This window comes from Megalobrama amblycephala, linkage group LG15 (assembly GCF_018812025.1).
Source record: "Megalobrama amblycephala isolate DHTTF-2021 linkage group LG15, ASM1881202v1, whole genome shotgun sequence".
Classification (NCBI taxonomy): domain Eukaryota; kingdom Metazoa; phylum Chordata; class Actinopteri; order Cypriniformes; family Xenocyprididae; genus Megalobrama; species Megalobrama amblycephala.
In genome coordinates this window covers 17,731,249-17,756,243 of record NC_063058.1, presented here as the reverse complement: position 1 = coordinate 17,756,243, position 24,995 = coordinate 17,731,249, and the positions used below count along the sequence as shown (strand labels likewise).

The window sequence follows — 24,995 nt, the reverse complement described above, 5'->3', positions numbered from 1 at the left end:
GCAGCTGTATTTTCGAGCAGCAGTTCAAGCAGGTCAAGGCTGCTCTTCTGTCGTTGTCTCTGCAGTAATTCTGGGTATGTGTGCTGACTCACTGAATCTGGGTCCCGCTGATGCTCCAGGAAGGAGGAGAACTCCACCAGCCGCAGTTTAGAGGTGCCGATAGAGCGCCCGTGCCACACCGGCATTGCGGCTGTGAGGGGTGTGGGGGACTCGTAAGCTACACACACAAACACAGCATTTACAAACATCAGTGATATATTACAGCAATAAGACCAAAGCTGTTAAAGGGATAGTTCACCCAAAAATGAAAACTCTGTAATCACTGACACCCTCAAGTTGTTCCAAACCTGTATGAATTTCTTGATTCTGCTGAACGCAAAAGATATTTTAAAGAATATGGGTAACCAAATAGTTAATGGGGTGAGTCAGAGTTTTCATTTTTGGGTGAACTATCCAAACCGAACTATGCAAACTAACACATTCATAAAAGTATAATTAAGTTTCAAGGCATCTGTACATACCTGCGATGGCTGTGGCCGTCTGGATGGGGTAATTCTGCTGTGAGAACGGCTTTATACTGAGGAACAAGATGTCATTTTCATTACAGAAGTTGTTAATTAGTTTATAATACATTGTTTTATTATGTACAAATTCAGCCACGTGTAACTAAATTAGTTTAAGTTCTATATACTTACTCTTGTGAGGAACCAGGCTGCCCTGTTGGCACCTGCCAAATCTAGAAAAGGAAAAGATACAGATGCATGGATATATATTCTTTTGCTTGTCCTTTAAATGGACACTAATGGATTTAAAGTGGGCTGGGGCATCTCTTACCCCTGTCGACCCAGGCAAGGTGGCCCGTGGGAGTCCCGCGAGCCCCAGCCGACTGTGGATGGCCGTGGCGGAGACGATCTGCGCTGAAGACATGGCTGCCATCCTGTTGATCGCATCATTTTTCACAGACTGGTCCTTCAACGACACACATCACAGAAAAGATTTAGCTCCTGTGCTGTTACTGTTATAAACCTCATTCATTTCATTATATGAAAGGTTTCAATACAGTCCAGCCTGTATTTCTGGTTCAAGGTCAAAGGGTCTCATAATTTCTTTAAATGAATTTGTCTTAAGAACTGACGCCGTGAAAAAGCAGATAAGACCACGATTCTTTAAACAACATAAATGGGAAAATAGTTTTGACATTGACCTTTGAATTTGAAAATCTGAAGTGTTGAATAAACTAAAAAGCTTCTGGGTCACCTTAATGTCGACTTTTTATACGAGCGCTTGGTAATGCATATAGCAGAGGTAAATTGTACGTGAGGAACTCAACGCTGTAAAAAAAGTTCATTTAACTTCATTTAATTCGGCATAGAGAGCTTTCTGAGTCACAGATACTAAAACATGTGAATCTACATAAAAACATGTTCTGTCATGACAGTGTTTGACATGGTAATGGGTATGACTGTTGTATGTTTGGTCTTGGCGGAAAAGATCTGCTACGCTGCTGCTGCTGTAGAGCAAGTACAGGACTTACTACTGCCAATAAATACATAACACACTGCTGTAAGTAAGACATGCTGCTGCTGTACAATATAGTGTACATGAATTACCCGTAGCAGATCTATACAGGTGGAGCTGGGGAAGGTGGAGGGTTTCTGAAAGCACGCTGCACTGCTAAGGCAAATGCTACCGAAGTATTTTGAAGTTTGAGCTTGCGAGCTCGTTGGCTACTGATACAGCAGGAACCAATCAGATAGATAACGGTGTGGTTACGAGCAGTTGAGTTAAAGGACCTATTAGCCTGCACCATCTGGAGTTTCATGACAGAACTTTGTATTTAGACCAAATGTTGCCGTAACTAGTAATTATAATAATAACAACTAGTGCCGTAACTCCTCCCTCTTGAAGCGACATCTCTTTTCTGATGATGTGTTTATTGGTGTGAGGGCGGGACAACCCGTCACTCATATGAGATCAACCAATAGCAAACCACAACCATCCAATCAATTCCTGATGGACAAAATCAAGTCTCATCCTACTTTTTTTTTTTCGAGAAGCTGGATATAGGTCAAAATAGGGAAGAAAAGACGATCACAACTTCCGTTTTACGCCAACTTTCAGTATTGTCGATATGAAGTGGTTAGAAATATTTAGCTTTACAATGTATAAAAATGACATTGAGCTGTCTAACCTTTACCCAGCATGCTTTATCGTTCTAGCACACTTGAACTTGTCAAAGTGTATTCATACAAGCAAGTGATGTTGATGGCAGTTGTGATCCTGAACTGTCATTCGCAGTTTAACCACAAGATGCCACAGCTGCTCAAAAGCATGGTCCTTTGACACCCCTCCTCCTTCACAGGTCAGACAATGACAGCATCAGCCAACATGCCACTATGCATTATGTTGTAAATAGTAAAATGAACATATTTTTTAAGTATTGCTTTTTATGTATATATGGGGTCAGTAAGACTTTTTTTAAAAAGAAATTAATACTTTTATTTAGCAAAGACACATTAAATTGATCAAAAGTAACAGTATAAACGTATAATTCTACACACGATTTCTATTTCAAATGAATGCTTTTTTATTGTTTCCATAAAAATATTAAGCAGCACAACTGTTTTCAACATTGAAAATAATGAGAAATGCAGATAATCATCATATTAGAAGGATTTCTGAAGGATCATGCGAAAATTCAGCTTTTCATCACAGGAATAAATTACATTTTAAAATATATTAAAACAGTTATTTTATATTTTAATAATATTTCACAGTTTTAATGTATTTCTGATCAAATACAACCATAAGCATAAGAGACTTATTTACAAAAATACTAAAATATTTGTATACATGCTAATTTTACATATATAATTTTTTAATCATTTAAAAATATTATTAAAAAATATTTTAATTATTATAAATATTTATTTTCAGATTGAACATTAGCCTGTTAATTAAATTAAATTAAATAATTAAAATGAAATTAAATAATTAAAATTAAATTTGTTGATTTAAAAAAAATAATTAATTGTATGGTTGAGGCATTTCACAGTATTACTGTTTTAATGTATTTTTGATCAAATAAAAGCTTTTAATAAAAAACAATATTTTATTAAATAACTCATCTATATACATAATAATTTTACATAATACATAATTTTTTAAACCATTTAATAATATGATTTAAAAACATAGGTTATCAGGCTAAGTAATGCCAGTGACCTACAATTTTGGATTAGGGTGGATGATACTCATATATTGTTATACGCATAAATAATATCCAAAGGGGTCACATCTGCCTTTGAGTTTTATGCTGCTTTTTAAATCTTGCGTTTGTCCTTGAACAACTTTGCTCAAGCCAAGTTTATCACACATCAAATATTTCGGTGTGTATGCAACGCCTGGCAAATTGCAGTTTCTTCCAAAGCAAACACACTTTTGTGCGAAACAGGAAGGAAACGGACAAACATGCAGAAGAAAAGAAGTTAGCCAGTTGACTGCATACTAAGCAGGGCAGTCACAAGCAGGAAATCTAGGTTACAGACAGCCAAACAGCAGGGCACCCATACACACACACACACACCATTCAGTACGGATATGGCCTGAGAAAATACACATATACACACAGAGACTGTGTCAAACACAAGATTGGCATGTACCTTTAGCTTGGAGTGAAATTCTCTGGATTTCCGCCGGGCAAGAACCTGGATATGACTGGAGACCTGGTCACACACACACACACAAACACAAAAGGAGCATTTTGTAACCATGGAGATGAAAGGCCCCCTGCCATTAGCCACAAAAACATGTACTTTAATTACAAACAGAACATCTAATACAACCTTTCAGATCATTTGTTCAGGAACAAGGAAGAAGCATTTGATCAGCTATTTAATTAGTTAAGAATTCAGTTTTTAAGTCGAACTGACTTTACAGTAAAATTGTAAAGATTTGCAGTGAATCAAGAGCACAAAGCAACAGGTGTCCGCTCGGTGAAGAACGCTTTGGTAACTAAGGCAGTAAGCCAGTGAGACAACGTTTGGTTGAAGCTATAAACAAAACCTGGCCGTCGCTGTCACTGTTGTGAATTTACTGGAAATAAACTGTAGTTCAGCCTCGGTAACCAACATTATTTATTTCATGTCACGCTCAGAATTTGAAGCAGCTCCACTAACCTGCTTTCTCGTCCGTGTCTTTCCCGTTCTGAGTTTGATGTATCTGGCGATTAATTCGTTACGACCTGAAAAGAGAACAAAGAAATGCTTGTTTATATAACCAATATTTATATTTTACAGAAATTATTTCAGTGACTTTATATTAGTTTGCAGCAATACTTTAGTATCTAAGGTTACACTAATAAAGCAATAGTGATCACCATAAATGTATCTTAAAGGGATAGTTCACCCAAAAATTTAAATATCTTCTTTTGTGTTCAACAGAAGAAAGAAACTCATACATATTTGGAACCACTTGAGGTTAAGTAATGACTTTTTTTTATTTTTGGGGTGAACTATGCCTTTAAATATGTAGATATAGGTAAACACATGAACAATTAGCTGAACTATTACACAACACAAAATTTTAATTGATTAAAGATTTAATTTTGCATATTTATTATTTTATATACAATTAGCCACAATCAATGGCATATAACAAATGAATAAATATTGTCTTTGAATTTACAATATTGTGGCAGACAAATAAATCATTGAATCGATAAATCAATATATTGTTTATTTTCATATCATGGAACTTTAGCCAGTCACTGGCCTACAACCCACAGTAATCAAAATAAAAAAAATAAATAAATAAATAAATAAATAAAATAAAATAAAATAAAATAAAATAAAATAAAAATTATTTAAAAAATAAATAATTTTACAAAATTAACATTTAAAATGCAATGTGAATTATATGGTGAATGCAAAGATTATCAGTGCATAACTTGTATGTTCCTCAAACAGTGCCATCACATTAAATTTAAGAAGACTTGAAATATGGAGCTATGAAAGCTTTTAATGTGGATATGAATGACAAAGCTTATAGTGCCTTTTGAAGTTTGACAGTTTCTGGTCAGAATCACTATTAAAAATGCTGGGCTTTTTCAACCCATTTTTTTAGCGTTTTCATTGTATGGAAAAGAGCAGCATGAACCTTCTTCAAAACATCTCCTTTTGTGTTTCATGAAAGAAAGATGTAATTCGGGTTTGGAATGACATGAATGTGAGTAAATAGTTTCATTTTTGGGCAAACTATTCCTTTAAGGACAATATCTGATGTCAGCCAACAAACGGCGTCAGGGTATTTTCTCCAGCTAGCCTTTACCCACTGTGCTTGCAGTGTAATCTCCTCTAACCCAGACCTGGGCCTCCCTATTCTTCCAAACACAAACATTCGTGTACAGACACACTCACACTCACACACACGCTCTGTACGCTCACAATGCGGGCATTCATGCACACTCCGCTCTCAGATCAAAGACTCTCCAAACGGCCAGCTGTAAGCATGCTTACTGCTGCATAATTCATTCTTTTCAGTCACTTGAAAACATGCTCAGCTGGACTTGGCAAACCTGCAACACAACCTCCAGAGAGAAAGGCGACTTACAGGGACAGAGAAAGAGAGAGTGAGAGAGCCTGTCGACGGATGTTGAGTTTTGAGAGTCTCCCCCGTGGAGTTTGGTAGACAAACCAAAGCATAAACTGATCAAAGAGACTGGTTGACTCTCAACAAGAGATAAGATAAACTAAACACTATCAACTAACATTACAGTAAATACTGAATGACAGCTGATTAGTCAACACTCTCTTACAAACAGTACTGTGGTACAGTGAAAACATAATAATAAATAGAAGAAATATATAAATAAGTTTATTTTACATATATGATTTGATTATTATTATTATATGTATAATTATATGTATATATAATGAAAAAAATACTTAAATATATATATATATATATATATATATATATATACATATATATATAAAGATTATATATTACTAATATATTAATACTGAATTAATTATATAAATATAAAATAATTTTAAAAAATAATGTATATACTTTAATTTGATATATTACATGTTATATAATATATATTAATTATTTAATTAATAGTATGAATTATTAATTAATCATATATATATATATAAATATATAAATATATTTTTATATTTATAATTATATGTATATATAATGAATAAATAAATAATGAAAAAATATATATACTTAGACATTTTTTATTAATATTTATTATATTATATATTACTAATATATTCATACTGAATTAATTAATTACATATCATTTTTAAAAATTACTTATGTATACACTTTAATTCGATATATTACATGTTATATTATTAGTAAAATTACTATTATATGAATTATACAGAATTAAATTGACAATATAAATGATATATATTCTAAAATATATGGCTGATGATTCACCAAAACCAGGACATCTGAATTTTCTGATGACTCAGCAATGTCAGGCAACACTAAGTGAAGTAGGGCTCTTAGGAATTCATTCAGGTTTGGTTATGACTCACTCAACACCAAGCCATTAAAAGTGAGTGATTACAAAAATGTTAAAATCAAACATAAGGCTGACCAAGATCAGTACAATACGTGGTTTAACGGTTGGAGTAGAATTAGCTGTAAAAAAAAAAACCCAGTGAGGGGGTCGGGTGACATTCCTTTCAGCGTTACAAAAGTGTTGACGTTATGCTGGTGGAGGTTATGCCACAAAAGCCATTGAGGATGTGGTGGGTTAAAGGTCGTTAAATTACAATATCAGCTTGATCAGCAAAAAGTAAAGCAGCCCTGAGGAACACCCACTGTTTGTAATTAAACCGAGCTGATAAATGGACCTCACATTGATGCAGGGTTAAGCTCAGCGTATCTTCTAAGGGGAAGGATGGCGCCAAAAATGTGGCTCATCAATCATGCATTGACAGCTTACTCTGTCTGCTGTCAGGCTCTTCCACCAAACTTAATTTTTGCATCCTTTTTGAAACGACAAATTCTGTTCACACAACTGAATTCTGCTTGTCACACAATTCTGACTTTTTATCACACAATTCTGGCAATTCTGACTTTATATCATTCTGACTTTATATCACACAATTCTGACTTTATATCACACAATTTTGACTTTTTAATCACACAATTCTGACTATATAACACAATTCTGACTTTATCTCACACAATTCTGACTTTATCTCACACAATTCTGACTTTATATCACACAATTCTGACTTTATATCACAATTCTGACTTTTTATCACACAATTCTGACTTTTTATCACACAATTCTGACTTTATATCACACAATTCTGACTTTATAACACAATTCTGACTTTATAACACAGTTCTGACTTTATAACGCAATTCTGACTTTATATCACAATTCTGACTTTATATCTCACAATTCTGACTTTATAACGCAATTCTGACTATATATCACAATTCTGACTTTATATCACAATTCTGACTTTTTATCACACAATTCTGACTTTATATCACAATTCTGACTTTATAACGCAATTCTGACTTTATAACACAATTCTGACTTTTTATCACACAATTCTGACTTTATATCACAATTCTGACTTTATAACGCAATTCTGACTTTATAACACAATTCTGACTTTTTATCACACAATTCTGACTTTATATCACAATTCTGACTTTATATCACAATTCTGACTTTATATCACAATTCTGACTTTATAACGCAATTCTGACTTTATAACACAATTCTGACTTTTTATCACACAATTCTGACTTTATATCACACAATTCTGACTTTATCTCACACAATTCTGACTTTATCAAACAATTCTGACTTTATATCACACAATTCTGACTTTATATCACACAATTCTGACTTTATATCACACAATTCTGACTTTATAACACAATTCTGACTTTATAACGCAATTCTGACTATATATCACAATTCTGACTTTATATCACAATTCTGACTTTATAACACAATTCTGACTTTTTATCACAATTCTGACTTTATATCACACAATTCTGACTTTATAACACAATTCTGACTTTATCTCACACAATTCTGACTTTATCAAACAATTCTGACTTTATAACACAATTCTGACTTTTTATCACAATTCTGACTTTATATCACACAATTCTGACTTTATAACACAATTCTGACTTTATCTCACACAATTCTGACTTTATCAAACAATTCTGACTTTATATCACACAATTCTGACTTTATATCACACAATTCTGACTTTATAACACAATTCTGACTTTATAACACAATTCTGACTTTTTATCACACAATTCTGACTTTATAACACAATTCTGACTTTATCTCACACAATTCTGACTTTATCTCACACAATTCTGACTTTATATCACACAATTCTGACTTTATATCAATTCTGACTTTATATCACACAATTCTGACTTTATAACACAATTCTGACTTTATATCACACAATTCTGACTTTATATCACAATTCTGACTTTTTATCACACAATTCTGACTTTATATCACACAATTCTGACTATATATCACACAATTCTGACTATATATCACACAATTCTGACTATATATCACAATTCTGACTTTATAACGCAATTCTGACTTTATAACGCAATTCTGACTATATATCACAATTCTGACTTTATATCACAATTCTGACTTTATAACGCAATTCTGACTATATATCACAATTCTGACTTTATATCACAATTCTGACTTTATATCACAATTCTGACTTTATAACGCAATTCTGACTATATATCACAATTCTGACTTTATATCACAATTCTGACTTTATAACACAATTCTGACTTTTTATCACAATTCTGACTTTATATCACACAATTCTGACTTTATAACACAATTCTGACTTTATATCACACAATTCTGACTTTATAACACAATTCTGACTTTATCACACAATCTTTATACACAATTCTGACTTTATAACACAATTCTGACTTTATATCACACAATTCTGACTATATATCACAATTCTGAAAAAAGTCAAAATTACCTTTTTTTTTTTTTTATTTAGTGGTGGAAACAAGCTTCCATACAAAATTGCTCTTTTGTGTCCTGCAGGGACAAAAGTTGGTTTGTAAAGTCAAGAGTGTGAGTCAAATGATGATTCATCATTTACATGTAATTATGTAATTGTCCCTATAAGGTTGTGATAATACAGTAATATCACCAACATTTAGCTCTTTGTTTGTATGAACTGCTTTTGGCTTTCTGCTGAGCCAGATTGTTCTTTCTTCTGATAACACTAACTCAAGTCTCTGTTCTGCAAGTGATCTCATTTCCTTGCTGAGTCTGTCTGAAGAGAGTTTAGACTGTATGGGTCACTGAAGAGAAAGGGTGATGTCAGAAGCTGAGAGCGAGCCTGACGCGTGGCTCACATACTCTCTCTCTTTCTCTCTTGCACTCAGGTTTATCATATAGCTGTCATCTTGTCAACTAAAACATATCTCAGAAAAGTAGTGAAATTGGATCAAAGAATTAGTTTCACCTCACAAATCTTTGAAAAGCTTTGACCGTTTCAAATGACCCACAAGTATCGGGGTGTTGGCCCCTGGGTGTGTCGTGACGGGCAGGGTAGAAACCCCAAATTTTTGAGACAATGCCTCCGCTGCACTGCAAGGCCTGATGGATGACTCTGAGGACCCGGGCTGCCATTAAAATCACAATAGCCTAAACTAACAATACAAAGACTTTCTGTAGGAGGTCCATGACTAAGGAATGATGAGTCTAAACTGAGATTGCAATATTCATAGCTGATTTCCATGAGCATTATAGAGATCAACAATTTACCTGTTGGTTTACATTATATTTTAAGCAACAGAATACAATAAAAAATACAATTGAAATTAATGATATATATAATACAGCAATTATGGGGCCAAACACAAAAACGGCACAATAAGCCAGCCAACATGGCTGTGAGCATCAGACCAACTGCAACAGTGAGCAATTAAGAATGTATTAAGATCATTTTAGGCAAAAGAGCTGAAAAATGATAAAAAATGAGTATTTACTGGTTCATCACTTTCGACCAATAGGTGGTGCTGTGACCAAATTAAAGTGGTCAGAGTGAGGTGACAATGACACTTGCAAAGTTTGGTGTCAATATGTCAAAGCATTGCAGAGATACAGACTCAACAGTGATTTTGGCATCATGCCTCTAATTCATTGCTGACGTATAGGAAAATTATTATGTCCGTCAACATGAAATCCATAAGTTTTTGCCGACATGGTCTGAAGATGATACGATTCGATTTTGGTGAAAATTGGACCAATGGTCTAGGAGGAGGAGGAGTTTAAAAAAGTCTGATTTTAAAGAAAATCAAGGTAGTGGAGACTTAGTTATGCTGACTATGGCAAAATTGGCATCAATGTTCTCAGCATGACCCACGGAATCTAATAAGACCAGTCTCATTACAATAGGCCACATTTATATAAAGCTATTAGCCTTTTTTAAAAATGTCATTATATAACTTGACCACAAGGAGGCACTATCTCAAAACCTATTGTGTACCTTCAGAGCATGGTGCCGATGGCACATCCTGAGTTTCGTAATGGTACATCAATGCATTCGTATAATATAGCATTTTATATCATACTGTATTGTAGTGGAATGGAAATTTAATGTTTTGTTCCATTATAGAGATATATATATACCAAGAGGCACAATCCCACCAGTTTTTTTTTGTGTGTGTGTACTCAGGGTGACCCCACACATGTGTGTGTCAAATTTGGTGCAAATATCTAATTTTCGTCTTGGAGTTATAGACATTTACATGTAAGAGATCATAAAAAATGACCCATGGATGACTTTGTTTTGATTTTTTTGTCACTTCCTATCAGAATTTTGACATTAGGGCATGAACATTTAATTAACCAGCTTAGGTTCCGTGTTTCCTACGCTGGTTTCATCTTGATCCGACTAACGGTTTCGAAGATATTCGCAATTGTTTTTTAAGCGCTAAATCACCACGCCGCACAAACCATAAGTCGGAACCTAGCATGTTTGGTATCGTTGGACTCGGCAAGGATTTAGGAGTCTAAGGATATGACTCCCCTGAAAATAAGTTAATTACATCAAAAGTTATAAGCATATGAAAAAAAAATTCTACACTAGGTGGCACTGGTCCGAAACTTCTCAGGCTCCTTCAGGGCATTGCGCTGATGATCCATACCGAGTTTCGTAACATTACGCTAATGCATTCATAAAATACAGAATTTTAGCACTAAATTCAAAATGGCCGACGGCCAAAATGGCCATTAAGAGGAAATTTGATATCATTCGACTCGGCAAGATGCCCCGAATCCAACGAGACCAAATTTATGATTTTTGGAAAAACCCATCAGAAGTTATAAGCAAAAATAGCCATTTTCCATATCTCCGGACCAGTAGGTGGCGCTGCGCCAAAACACTGCACGATGCCTCAGGGTATGCTTGTGACATGTACCAAGTTTGGTCTGAATACGATAAAGCGTTGCAGAGATACAGCCTTATGTCTATTTTCGCAAGCGCTATGTTAAATTCGTTCACGTGTTTTTCGAAAACAGTTTGAGAAATCAACTCGAATTCCATAACTTTTTGTCAGCATGGTCTGAAGATGATCTGGATCAATTTTCGTGAAAATCGGAGTAACGGCCTAGGAGGAGTTCGAAAAAGTAGGTTTTTCAGAAAATTCAAAATGGCAGAAAAATTTTCATGACGCAAAATGACGTCATAGGGTGCGATTCGATTCACATCGATTCGGCTTGACCCAAGGAATAAGAGGAAAAGTTTTTTTGTTTCTAACCCTTATGGTTCAAAAGTTATTAACATAAACATGAGTGCAAGTTTGGACAGTTGGTGGCGCTAGAGTGATTGAGTTTGTTATGGACACAGTTCAGACTGTCCTCTAACAGTGTGCCAGATTTCACAACTTTCCCACAAGTGGTTCTATGGGCTGCCATAGACTCAAGAGCGGAAGAAGAAGAAGAAGAAGAAGAAGAAGAAGAAGAAGAAAAAAAAAAACACCAACAGATACAATAGGTGCCTACGCACCTTCGGTGTTAAATAAAACAATACAAATATAATACAATACAATTTAATTTATATTATACAAATAATTATAATAATATAAATATGTATAATATAAATACATTATTTATTATAAATGTATTTATTTATTATAAAAATTTATATTGATATATTGATTTAAAGGTGCCCTAGAATTAAAAATTGAATTTATCTTGCATAGTTAAATAACAAGAGTTCAGTACATGGAAAAGACATACAGTGAGTTTCAAACTCCATTGTTTCCTCCTTCTTATATAAATCTCATTTGTTTAAAAGACCTCCGAAGAACAGGCGAATCTCAACATAACACCGACTGTTACGTAACAGGGGTGTACGCCCCCAATATTTGCATATGCCAGCCCATGTTTCCAACATTATGAAAGGCATTAGACAAGGGCAGCCAGTATTAACATCTGGATCTGTGCACAGCTGAATCATCAGACTAGGTAAGCAAGCAAGAACAACAGCGAAAAAATGGCAGATGGAGCAATAATAACTGACATGATCCATGATAACATGATATTTTTAGTGATATTTGTAAATTGTCTTTCTAAATGTTTCGTTAGCATGTTGCTAATGTAGGCTACTGTTGGTTAAAGTTACCATCGTTTCTTACTGTATTCACAGAGACAAGAGCCGTCGCTATTTTCATTTTTAAACACTTGCAGTCTGTATAATTCATAAACACAACTTCATTCTTTATAAATTTCACCAACAGTGTGTAGCATTAGCCGTTAGCCACAGAGCACTATCAAACTCGTTCAGAATCAAATATAAACACCCAAATAAATACTATACTCACATGACCCGAAGCATGCTTGCAGCATACATGACGAACATCTTGTAAAGATCAATTTGAGGGTTATATTAGCTGTGTGAACTTTGTAAATGCACTGTATTATAGAGTCGCGAGCTCGATGGGCAGGGAGCATGAGATTTAAAGGGCCAGCAGCCCTGAATTGGTGCATAGTTAATGATGCCCCAAAATAGGCAGTTAAAAAAATAAATTAAAAAAAATCTATTTTGAGCTGAAACTTCACAGACACATTCAGGGGACACCTTAGACTTATATTACATCTTGTAAAAAAACGTTCGATGGCACCTTTAATATTTAATAATTAAGGTTTAATTTATATTTATTTAATTACATATACATACATGTTAAGTATTATATATACTTAAGTACAACTAAAAAAAAAAGTTTGTGATGGGTCACTTAACAACTATATGCATCATAATATTTCAAATATTGTTTTATTTGACAATTTCTGTAAAAACTTAAAATGTCTCAATCCTCAGCCTTCTCATCACCTCTGTTTGCACTTTACTCAACTACTAAGGTTAGAAAGAACTGAATTAAAATGCTTTTCAGAACAAATTCGATCAAAGCTACACTTTGCAAAGTGTCTTACAAGTTTGATTCTGATAAATCAAGGTATTCTGACTTGATTGACACTACACATCATCCAATCACACTAACAGGCAAATCATCTACCTGCTCATTTAGCGCACAAGCATGCATGGTGAGGAACGACAAAATGCCATATGGATATAAGTAAAGGTCAGCCTCCAAAAGCAGATGGTGGTCTGAACAATCCCCTCTCTGGGAGTCAGTCAGCTTAGACTGATATGATCTGCAGGCTCAATGCAGGTGTTTCCCTGAGAGCAGGACCGAGGGGTGCGGCCAGCTTTTCCCCTGCCAGATAAAACCATTCACACACACACACACACACACACACACATACACACGCTTATGTGCACACACATGCCTGCTACCATCTGATTAGAGTTAGCCAGCTGTCCTCTGTGACGGGTAGAGCCCGTAACACGATGACACCCCTCCGTCCGCAAATCATTTTCAGAGGGAGGGTCTGAGAGGAAATTCAAGGCCAGATGGCAAGAGACCGTGACGGACAGTCTTTTCTTTTCCAGTGGACACAACCCCCCACCCCCACCCCTTCCACACACACACACCCCCTCATCCCGCCAAAACTGCTATGATTATTTAGTGAAACCAAATCTGATAGGAAAGTCATGGACATGATCAGATTGACCAAATTTGTGACCAAACTTGATAAACTCACAACAATGAGGTCATATATATATATAGTCTGGAGTCCCAGTAAACCGCTCACTGCAGTATGCCTGATGATAAAAGCCCTGAAAGTGTGTACATGTACAACAGTCTGGTACTGAAAGAGCTCTAGAATGCTGAAAGCTTCTCTTCCTGCGATAGCAAAGCCAAACTGGAAACACTGAGTGGAAGGAGTTGGTTTAGAGCTGTTTTCTTTAATGGGAGCAATTAAGCATGCTTCCTGTGTGTGCGAGGGTGGGAGAAAGTGTTTGTGTGTGTGTAAGTGTGCTTGTCTGACTGTGTCCTAACATGGTGCGCTGGCTGGAAACATCACACCAGCCTGCTGGAAATCACACATGGAAAATCCAAACAACCCCAAATGACCTCTCGTTCACTCTTACTCTATCTCAACTCTTTCTCCATCATTTGATAAAGTCACTGTCTGCAAACTTAAGAAAGGAGAGCTAAAAATGAAGTTTGTTTGTCTGCTAGGGTAAACTTGCCAACCAAATGACTTTGAAAAGAAACTTGAATAACAAAGGCACATTGACTGAGCTACTTAAATGTATTTCTCACTCAAAATAAGATTTCTAAATAAGGTTTCAATTATGCTATTTTTAATGAGCACTCTTGTTCATGCACAACTTTTTCCGCCCACAATGTACATGCTGCTGTTTTACAGTAATTGCCAATGAACCAAAATAAAACCATAATCACGATATACGCTGCGTGTTTCACATGTGTATTTACATGCGAGGAGCTCATGATAGTGTTTTAAGAGCGGCTCGGTTTGCAGTAAATGCAGCTAAAAAAAATATTATTATTATTATATTTTCTTAAATATTGAATTTTTTGTTTTACAGAAAAAATTACAAAAGTATTTTTTTATTTTGTTCAATATTTTATTAATAATAATCAGTGTTGGGGAAAGTTACTTTTAAAAGTAATGCATTGCAATATTGCGTTACTCCCTCAAAAAGTAACTAATTGCATTACTTAGTTACTTTTTACTTAGTTACGTTTTTCTCATTTCTTTGTTTTTGTTTTTATAACAATAAAAAAGTTCTGTTTTTGGCAAGTGCAACGGCCCTTTCACACCAAAAGTGAAATGAATAAGCCTCAGGCTGAAGGAAATGCAAATTCAGGCCTGTACAGTAGAGGGCGCAGTTCAAACAAACAAGCCTTTCAGCTGTTCAATTCAATTCAATTCACATTTATTTGTATAGCGTTTTTCACGATACATATCGTTTCAAAGCTATTTAGATGGCTGTGCTGCCATTCTAGATTGCAGAAGAATAGGATGCAGGAGAAGAAGTAAATGCATGCCCATTTAGTGTAGAACTAGTCTAGAATAACCATCACAGCACACACCACGCCTCTGCACATGCTCCTAATTTCACATAACATGGAGACAGGAGAGCTGCTAGTCAATAAATGGGAAAAGAAAGTAACTTGCATTACTTATTTGAAAAAGTAACTCAGATATTTTTGTTGTAAATTTAAAAGTAATGTGTTATTTGTAATGCGTTACCCCAACACTGCTAATAATAATATACTCGATTTTTTACAGTAATAAATGCAATTAGATTTTTTTCCCCAAGTCTCATTTCGCTCATTTTATGTGATATTCATCTTTTATAGTTTTGAAAGTGTATAGTTATCCTTGTCTTAACTGACAACACATACAATTAAGTGAAAATATATCAAAACACTTCAAAAATAGTTTACGCTTGAGACGTGACCAAAAAAAAAAAAAACGATTTTCAGGGCAGAAAAGAATAAAATAAGGAACAAAAGATTTTTTTACAGCTGCCACCAAGCAAAAATAACATGTATTATGTGGCTCAAGGACTCTCTGAAACATGATATCTGTGTCTGTTTCAATCACTCATCCGTCTCAAACAGTTAAGAGGTGTGAGGCTGAAGCATGCTGTGACCTGTCTCCTAACTGGCTCTCAGTGAGGTAACATCCAGGCCTCTCACACCTATCAAAGCCAAATGAGAACATTAATGCGGTTCACACAGGACTCATTTCTTGTGTCCATACGGTCTTCCGGGCATCCGTCCCTCCTTGCATGAAGCCGCTTTTTCAAATTCACACGCCATCCCTTGAGAAACATGATTAAACTCTGTACCTCTGGGAAAGAAAACACGCAAAATTACTCCTCTGCCCCATTTTATGCAACACAAAAGAAGCAAAGTACAGGTTTAGAGAGGGAATATACATAGTTCTTTGGTAGACCTTTTTTAAAACGGCCCACATTGAGGGACCTCCTCTGGAGCGCAATACAGCCCTGAACACAAAAGCAATGTCCTGTGTGATTTTACAAACACTTCTTTCAGATACCACCTGCCTCCCACCTGAGTCTCCCACCATGAATCCCTCCTTTTCCATCAAACCAACCTTACACTTACAAACTTCCAGTTCCTTTATCATTATGTAAGAAAGTCTTTCTGTGTGACTCTAAACATACCCGTAGGTAGAGGTGTGGTGGGATTTTGTAAGCGCTTAAAACATAATTGGCTATGTTACGTAGAGTGAGTAAGCACTTATGGGTGTATTACACCAAGTTTAAAATCATTTTAATAAGGATTTTTAATCACTAAGTGTAGGAGATAAAATCTAGCTGTTGAGTTGTGGTGCTCATGGGGGAAAAATAAGTTTGAATCTGGCTCACAACATTCTCATTCCTCAATTTACTTCTCTCTTTTCCGGTCAATGTAACTGTCCCACCTATTAGCGATGTGCAAAACCAATGGACTTCACTAATCTCAACAAATACAAAGTTCTGTCATGAAACTCTGGCTAATAGGTCCTTTAACTCAACCTGTTTGTAATCACATTGCTATCTATAGGGCACAGCTGATTGGTTCCTGCTGTATCAGTAGCCAGTGAGCTCACATGCTCAATCTTCAAATACATTGGTAGCATTTGCCTTAGCAGTGCAGCGTGCTTTCAGAAACCCTCCACCCTCCCCAGCTCCACCTGTATAGATCTGCTATGGGTAATTCATGTACGCTATATTGCACAGCAGCAGCATGTCTTACTTGCTCACAGCAGCGTGTCGTGTATGTATTGGCAGTAGGGGTGTGCACAACTAGTCGAATATTCGAATATTCAACCTGTAATTAATATTCGAAAAATAAAAATACTATTCGAATTTACTATGTTACTTTGCTGGCCGTGAATGCAGTGAATCCATGATAAATCTTAAGCACTAAAACTTGCAATTATAACTAAATGCACCGGGTGGCGCTGTGGAGCATGTTTAAAAGGTTTATTTTATTTGATCGTCACAAAATGTTGTCGCCTGCCTCGCGAAGTTTGGAATTACTTGGATGAAAATGATCTTACAAAATGGAATTACTTTTGATCAAATGAATTAATGAAACTGAGCTATCATCACCACCACCACATGAAATCTAAACACCCGTTGAATGAGGAAGACATCACTGCATTCACGACAGGTAAGCGCAGCTGTAAGTTATCCCCGAGTGAGCCAAGAAGTTAGCTTATCTGATAGTAAAATGATTATGAGACATATGCTTCCTTTAGTTTCGTCGAGGGAGATATATTTACGAACAGAACACAAAGTGCTGCTCTTAGAAACTTAGCTCAGCATACCGTTGTGTATTATCGTTATCTTTGTTTCTGCAACGTCTGTCAGCGCAGCTCGTTTTCTTTTTTGTTGTTCTCAACATGAACATGTGAAACAATATAAACACGATAACCATATACTGACTCGAATTTATTATGTACGTTACGTTTTGTACAGTAACTGGCGCTGTCCGCTTTATTAGTGTTTTTCCAGTTCGCGCTGCTTGAGCTTAAATGCTTTTGTTCTTTATATTTTTTGTTTGCACATATTGTTTAATGCTTTGAACTAAAAGAAAACCTTAAGATATAATGTAAGCTTGTTGTGTATATTGCCTAATCGTAAGCTTCTTCAGAAATGGTTACAAAATCTTGATGAATTAAAAAAATAACGTCATTTTTGACGTCATTTAAATAAACGAATATTCGAATATTCGTTTTTTTACGAGCCCAAATATTCGAATACAATATTATGGAAAAATGCCCATCCCTAATTGGCAGTAGCAAATCCCGTAACTTTACTTGCTCTGCAGCAGCAATAAAAGCAATATTCCGCCAAGACCAAACATATCAACATTAGCCGCTTTTCCACCGAAATTACCTGGAACAATTTATTCCCAGGAAATTTTTTTCTCTCAGATCTGTTGCTGTCTGCGTTTCCATCACGATCTAAAGTACTATGGAGATTAACTCCGGTGACGCAGAACTGCGCAAAACTTTACAGTTCCTGCTGGATTTCGTCCTCCGCATATAAGCTTAATAAAGCCTGAACCTCGTCGTTGGTCCATCGTTGTATTTTTTACATATTTTCCATTGTTGATTAGAATCGCAAACAACTCTTACTGCACACACCTTGACAGACTTTTAAAAATGGTGTTTGAATCGAAATGCTGCATAAACTCAACTAATCAGCATGTTCAGCGCCCATTTCCCACGCCCGAAAGCTCTGGAACTTTGAAAAAGTACTACCTTGTGAGCAAGTACTTTCTGAGGGGGAAATTTTTACCTGGAACTTCATTTAAATCCTGGTTCCTGCGGTCGAAACACACCGAGTACCACTCCAAAGTTTCTGCTAAATTTCCTGCATTGGAAACGCAGCTGTTGTCATACTCATTACCATGCCAAACACTCAGAGAGTTGTCATGACCAAACTGACCATTATGACAATGTTAGTTCCTATAAATAAAAAGGCTAAAAAAAAAATCATTATATTCAATGTATTCATTGACTTAAATCAATTTGCATGTTCATTGCTCATCTTTCAAAAATATCTTAAGAAAAGATTGAGTGGCCGCTTGTTTTTAGTTCGCCTTTTCGTGTACTTCTGCTGCTGGCAGAGACGCAACAGCACATTAGTTAAGCCAGAACAGAGTGACTAACTCCCATAACCACTAGTTTCCCCTGCAGAACGTAATGTAGCCCAAACTGGCACCACAGTCTCGAAGCGGGTCTGTTATCCTATTGTTAAAGACACAGCTTTCCAATTTCCAATCCTCCGAGGCACGCATTATGTTCACAAAGCCCAGCACTGCCTGAGCACACCAGTCTATTCATTATTTTACACTCACAATTTGCTATTATAAAATGCAGAAAGATGTGGTGTTGTAAGGTAAAATTAATAATGTTTCAGGCTCTGTTTGCATGAATAGGGCTGCACACAAAATGTCCTTTAAATTAAATTAAATTAAAGGTATGTGTGCTTATATGTGCATGCTGGGAAACCCAGCAAGCACAAATACGCTACTGAAATGCCCGCCAAAGACTGAATAGCATAACTATTTTATGCCTTATGCATATGATAAACACCTTAGAGCAGATTTACATATATTCCCAATCATCAAAGTCATAAAAACTTATGCTAAATGTGCTAAATGTTGTTCTAACATCTTACAAGAAAGCTATGCACTGCACATGAATAAATACTTAATGACATTTTCAAAATGAAAACAGGCATACAGAAGCAAATCAATGATAATACACTGTAGGTACTAAACTAAACTAACAACGGTCAATTATACTGTTTAGGGGTCAATATATGAAAATATTTAATCACAGAATGGCCAGGTATGTTGTGCTTAACACGATACAATACTTTTCTCAAGTATAGGTGGATATGGAATAAAAATTTCTTGGGAAATATTAATTGGCTGAGATTATGTTAAGTCCTCACAGTATATCCCCTCAGAAGTGAAACCACTGTGATTAGATCTTTCTTTCTTTGAACCCAGCAGGGGACTGTCAAATCTACTTATGGCATGTTTTCTCTGCCTAAAATAAGTACTAGCAAAGCGAGGCTGAATGGTTTATGATATCAAAGGCGACAGAGAGGGCACACTAATTTTAAAAATGTTGGGGGAAAAAAATCTTACGCAACACACAGCCAAAAAAGACGTCTGTGAGGGGAAGGAAAAGATTTGTTTTGTTCACCTGTGAAACCAACGGCAGCCGCCACAACGTTACATACAATCTATAGCAAAAACTCCAGTTTTTTGTGCTTCCGTGAGGCTGTAAAGAGCCCCCTCAGGTAAACAGTGAGATAAGCTGAGCCACGACACGAGGAAAAAAAAAACAAACACTACATATTGTTTTGAAGTGAAAGGCGGTTGCTATAGGGATGGCTGCTAATTAACCACACGGTGCTTGCAGACCTGAGAGCCGCAGGACTGGGGACCGGAATCTTGACTTGTATGGATCTGTGATAGGTACGCACAGATAAATTAAATCTCAAGCAGTTGTTATGGACGATGAAATAATGAAGGTGACGTACAGCACAAGGCTAAGGAATGTTACACGGACACCAGCGTAGGAGGTGACAGGTTTGCCTCAGCGACCCAAGAAAAACCCCCCACGAAGACCAGCCAATTTATTTAGAAGGACATGCCTGAAGGAAAAAATGACTGTGGCCATGGGAACAAACAGGTGTCTATTGAGAAGAAACTGTCCTTTTTAGAATCCATTTAACTTTGTGAAACCTTTCTAGTAAGGTTCGATTTGTTAACTTTAGTTAAAAATTAAAACACATTTTTTACAGCATTTCAGAACTTCATGTTCACTCATAATACAGTTTTTACTGTAAAATGTATTTAAAATGTATTTGTATATGTAGAAATTAACATTAACCTAGATTACCTTATTTACTGGAAAATAAGTTACACCAGGACAAAATATTGTTAATTTTTAGTTAATGCATTATGTAATTCAAAGGACAAGGTCAAGGTCATGGGTTCGACTCCCAAGGAATGCATGACTTAAACACCTTGAATCCAATGTAAGTCACTTTGGAAAAAAGTGTGCGCCAATTGCAAAAAAAAATTATATGTTTTAAAAGGATAGGAAATTGGAAAAAGGCAGGAATTGGCAAATTAGGGAGAAAAAAAACAAAACAGCGGCTTTATGATTTATAAACTCGTCCACCTTTTCCATCATGCATCTAGGTTTAACAACTGTTTGGTTTCCGAGTTGTTCCTAATAAAATCAGCTGGATACAAGTCCAAGCGGAGTAAGGAGGCTTCACTGTGGACAAGGCCAAGAGCATGTTTAATATCCTAAGAGAAAAGAAAAGCAGTATTCCCTCTTTCCATGACATCACCCCAGCCGGGAGTTTGAGGGAGGCGTTGGAGGAGGGGGTGGCTTTGGGGAATGAGGTGGGGGGGGTTTGGGAGCGCAGCTGGTGTCAGCCGCACGACCATCTGCTCCTAACTAATGGTTCACGCTGACTTTACAACAGAACCCAGGACAGCCAACCCGCTCCACCGCCTGGCCCGCTGGAGTCCCGTTTTCCAGTTTCAGAGGCCCGACGGACCTCATCATTTCACCCTGAGGACAAACAACTAACAACTTCCCTGAGAACTTTCTGATGAGCACTTTGCCCGCCAACCTCAACAAACAACACATGATTACAAGCAGTCAAAACAACCCCCAATGGCAGTCATAACGCCACATAGCCAGTCAAAATACTGAGATTGAGAAAAGGGTCTGTTTGTAAATTGTGTTAAAGGGATAGTTCACCCAAAAATGAAAATTTGATGTTTATCTGCTTACCCCAGGACAAGATGTAGGTGACTTTGTTTCTTCAGTAGAAACAAATGATGATTTTTAACTGCAACCGCTTCCGTCTGTCAGTGGTATAATGCAAGTCAGCGGGAACTTGGACTATAAGAGTAAATAAAACACGACAGACAAATCCAAATTAAACCCTGCGGCTCGTGACGACACACTGATGTCTTAAGAGAAACACGGTTTTTGAGAAACCGAACGTATTTATATCATTTTTTACCCTAATAACCTATGTCACGGCATTCATCACTCGATTCGTTTGGTCTGATCGCGCTCTGACATCGGCAGTGATGTCTCGCGATTACTTCAATGAAGCAGACATCACTGCCGTTGTCAAGCGCGACAACCAAACGAATCGAGTGATGAATGCAGTTGGATATAGTGGTGTATTAGAGGTAAAAAATGATATAAAACTGTTCGGTTTCTCGCACAAACCATCGTTTCTTGTCTTAGGACATAATGTGTCGCCGAGATGCAGGGTTTAATTTGGACTTGTCTAAGCAAGTTTTATTTACCTTATTGTAGAAGTTCCCATCACTAGCATTATTTGACAGACAGACAGCAACGGTTGAGTTAAAAATCATCATTTGTGTTCTAGTGAGAAAAAAGACACCTACATCTTGGTGCGCTGGTGTAAGCAGATAAATGTAAAATTTTCATTTTTGGGTGAACTATCCCTTTAAAGGATTAGTTCACTTATAATTTCTCACCTCCATGTCATTCAAGATGTTTATGTCTTTCTTTCTTCAGTCGAAAAGGTTTTTGAGGAAAACATTCCAGGATTTTTCTCCATATAGTGGACTTCAGCAGTTACCAATGGTTTGAAGATCCAAATTGCAGTTTCACTGCAGCTTCAAAGGGCTCTACATGATCCCAGCCGAGGAATAAATGTCTTATCTAGGGGAAAGATATGTCATTTTCTAAAAAAAAAATAAAAATTTATATACTTTTTAACCACAAATGCTTATCTTGCACTGCTCACCACGAATTACATAATGACATTGGAAAGGTCACGCGTGATGTTGGCAAAAGTACCGATCCAGCGTCTACAAAGCGAACGTGTAAAGACTAAGTCAAACGCCCTTTACAATAAAAGGTAAAACAACGATATCGGACGATTTTGAGTTTTTCGCTCTACCGCGGTACTTTTGCCTACGTCACGCGTGACCTTTCCAACGTCATTACGTAATGCGTGGCGCATCACAGAGCAGAGCAAGATGAGCATTTGTGGATAAAAAGTATATAAAAAATGATTGAATTTGATTGAATGATGATCTAAATTTTAGAAAATGACAGACCGTTTCGCTAGACAAGACCCTTATTCCTTGGCTGGGAGCTCTTTGAAGCTGCATTGAAACTGCAATTTAGACTATCAACCCGTTGTACCCTTGTGAAGTCCACTATATGGAGAAAAATCCTGGAATGTATTCCTTAAAAAATCTTCATTTCTTTTTGACTGAAGAAAGAAATACATAAACATCCTGGATGACATGGGGGTGAGTAAATTATCAGGAAATTTAAATTCTAAAGTGAACTAATCCTAGAGCATTTAAAGCAATTTCAAGTCAATTTGCCGTCACATTTGGGCTCATTTGGTTGGTTCAATCCTTACTTAGAAATGGTGATCTATAGTTCATGTGAACTCCAGATTCAAACTAGCAATCAAACCAATTGTTGCAGCTTTTTTGACTCACCATACATTTTCCCCTCATCGGACAGGATGATTTTCCGTCGGCCACAGGGTGGGTAGATGGCCAGGGCCTCCTGGAAGCTCTGCTCAATGTCAGGGCTCCACACACCCTCTGCGTCGTTGTCCATGGGCTTATCGGCTGAGTCGCTCATCCTCTCGATATCCTCCCCGGCACTTTCACTGCCACTCCAGCTGCTGGGATCCATGGCAACGGCTGGGATCTCGGAGCCCGAGCCTGAACTTTAGGTGCACTGACCTGGGAAGACACAACCACAAAAAAAGAAAATGATTGGTTTGTTCAACTTTTTGCAAAGAGCTATTTTAAGTCTCTGACAACACAACTATTCAAGCAGGGGTAAACAGGAAGAAAATGTGATTGGCATATTAATTTACAATGTTATTTCTTACCGTACTCCAAAATACTTCAAAGATTACTATAGTATTGCCATAATGCTACCATTACGCAGTTCAAAAACATGGTAATTGAGTTAACGCGGTATGACAATGAAGCAATAAATAATGTAGCGATTATTATTATAGTTGACTAAACTAAAACTTAAAACTTTATTAACTTTGATGAAATAAAACAGACCAAATATATTTATGACTCATCCTGCACTACAAAGATTTTGTCCAGTCTCTAGAATGCTCTCAAGAATGAGACTGTCCCGCCCCCCTAATCCCATCTGCAACTCACTAGCAAATCACAGCTTAGGGTTGTGATATACTAAAGTCTATTGGCTACTACAAACTTACTGTTAAAAGAGGAAATACGTCAATGCAGGAAAGAAAAGTGGGCCTGTTAAACAATGTTACTGCGTTTTTAAAAATGGCCTGTTTACAACTTCACACAGCGAATCTATTTGTGGTTTGGTAATGAATGCGAACACATTAAATACAATTAAAACATTTTCTCATCACCCATAAAAAACATAAACCCAAAAGATCAACACATGATTGAAAACCCATGAAGGAAATGAGAAAACACATAAGCCACGCCAATTTAGGAATGGCACTTAGGCTAAACCAAAACAGCTGCTGTCTTAGAAGGGAACACTTACAAGCTGGCAATGATGTCAGGCCAGCTTTTACATTTGTGGTAGAAGATTGCTGAATGACAAATGTTTATCCCATAGCTTAAGAGAGAGAGTGATTAACCCAAATCACATGCAACACTCCTCCGAGTCACTGTTTAGCATTAGCACCACACATTACGTTTCATGTTAAAGGAAACTGGTTGTGCAAAATCTCTGTGGCTAATCGCAATCTCATTATAAACATTACACTACAAATCAAGGAAAGACTGCAACAATCTGGCAAAAAAAACAAAACAAACATATTATGCCCTTGTGCAGCCAAGTGCTCACATAAACAGCCAAGAACATGCGTGTGCGTATGACTTTACAGGTAAACCAAGAATTGTTAAAACAATACAAATCTCAACTGAACGATCACACAGAGTGATTGCTAACTACA

At 36.4% G+C, this 24,995-nt stretch overlaps 1 protein-coding gene across 2 annotated transcripts in view; it reads right to left on the bottom strand.

The window, feature by feature from the left end:
• The window catches only part of tead1a (TEA domain family member 1a), a 47,848-nt gene that overhangs the window by 9,219 nt on the left and 13,634 nt on the right, over nt 1-24,995 (bottom strand). For both annotated transcript variants that reach the window (XM_048158686.1, XM_048158688.1), the window contains 7 exons: nt 23,524-23,775; nt 4,179-4,243; nt 3,663-3,725; nt 835-969; nt 696-736; nt 522-577; nt 93-217 (listed from right to left, as the gene is read on the bottom strand). In XM_048158686.1, coding sequence (XP_048014643.1) covers nt 93-217; nt 522-577; nt 696-736; nt 835-969; nt 3,663-3,725; nt 4,179-4,243; nt 23,524-23,725 — 687 coding nt within the window. In that variant the 5' untranslated portion in view covers nt 23,726-23,775. The remainder of the gene's footprint in view (nt 1-92; nt 218-521; nt 578-695; nt 737-834; nt 970-3,662; nt 3,726-4,178; nt 4,244-23,523; nt 23,776-24,995) is intronic.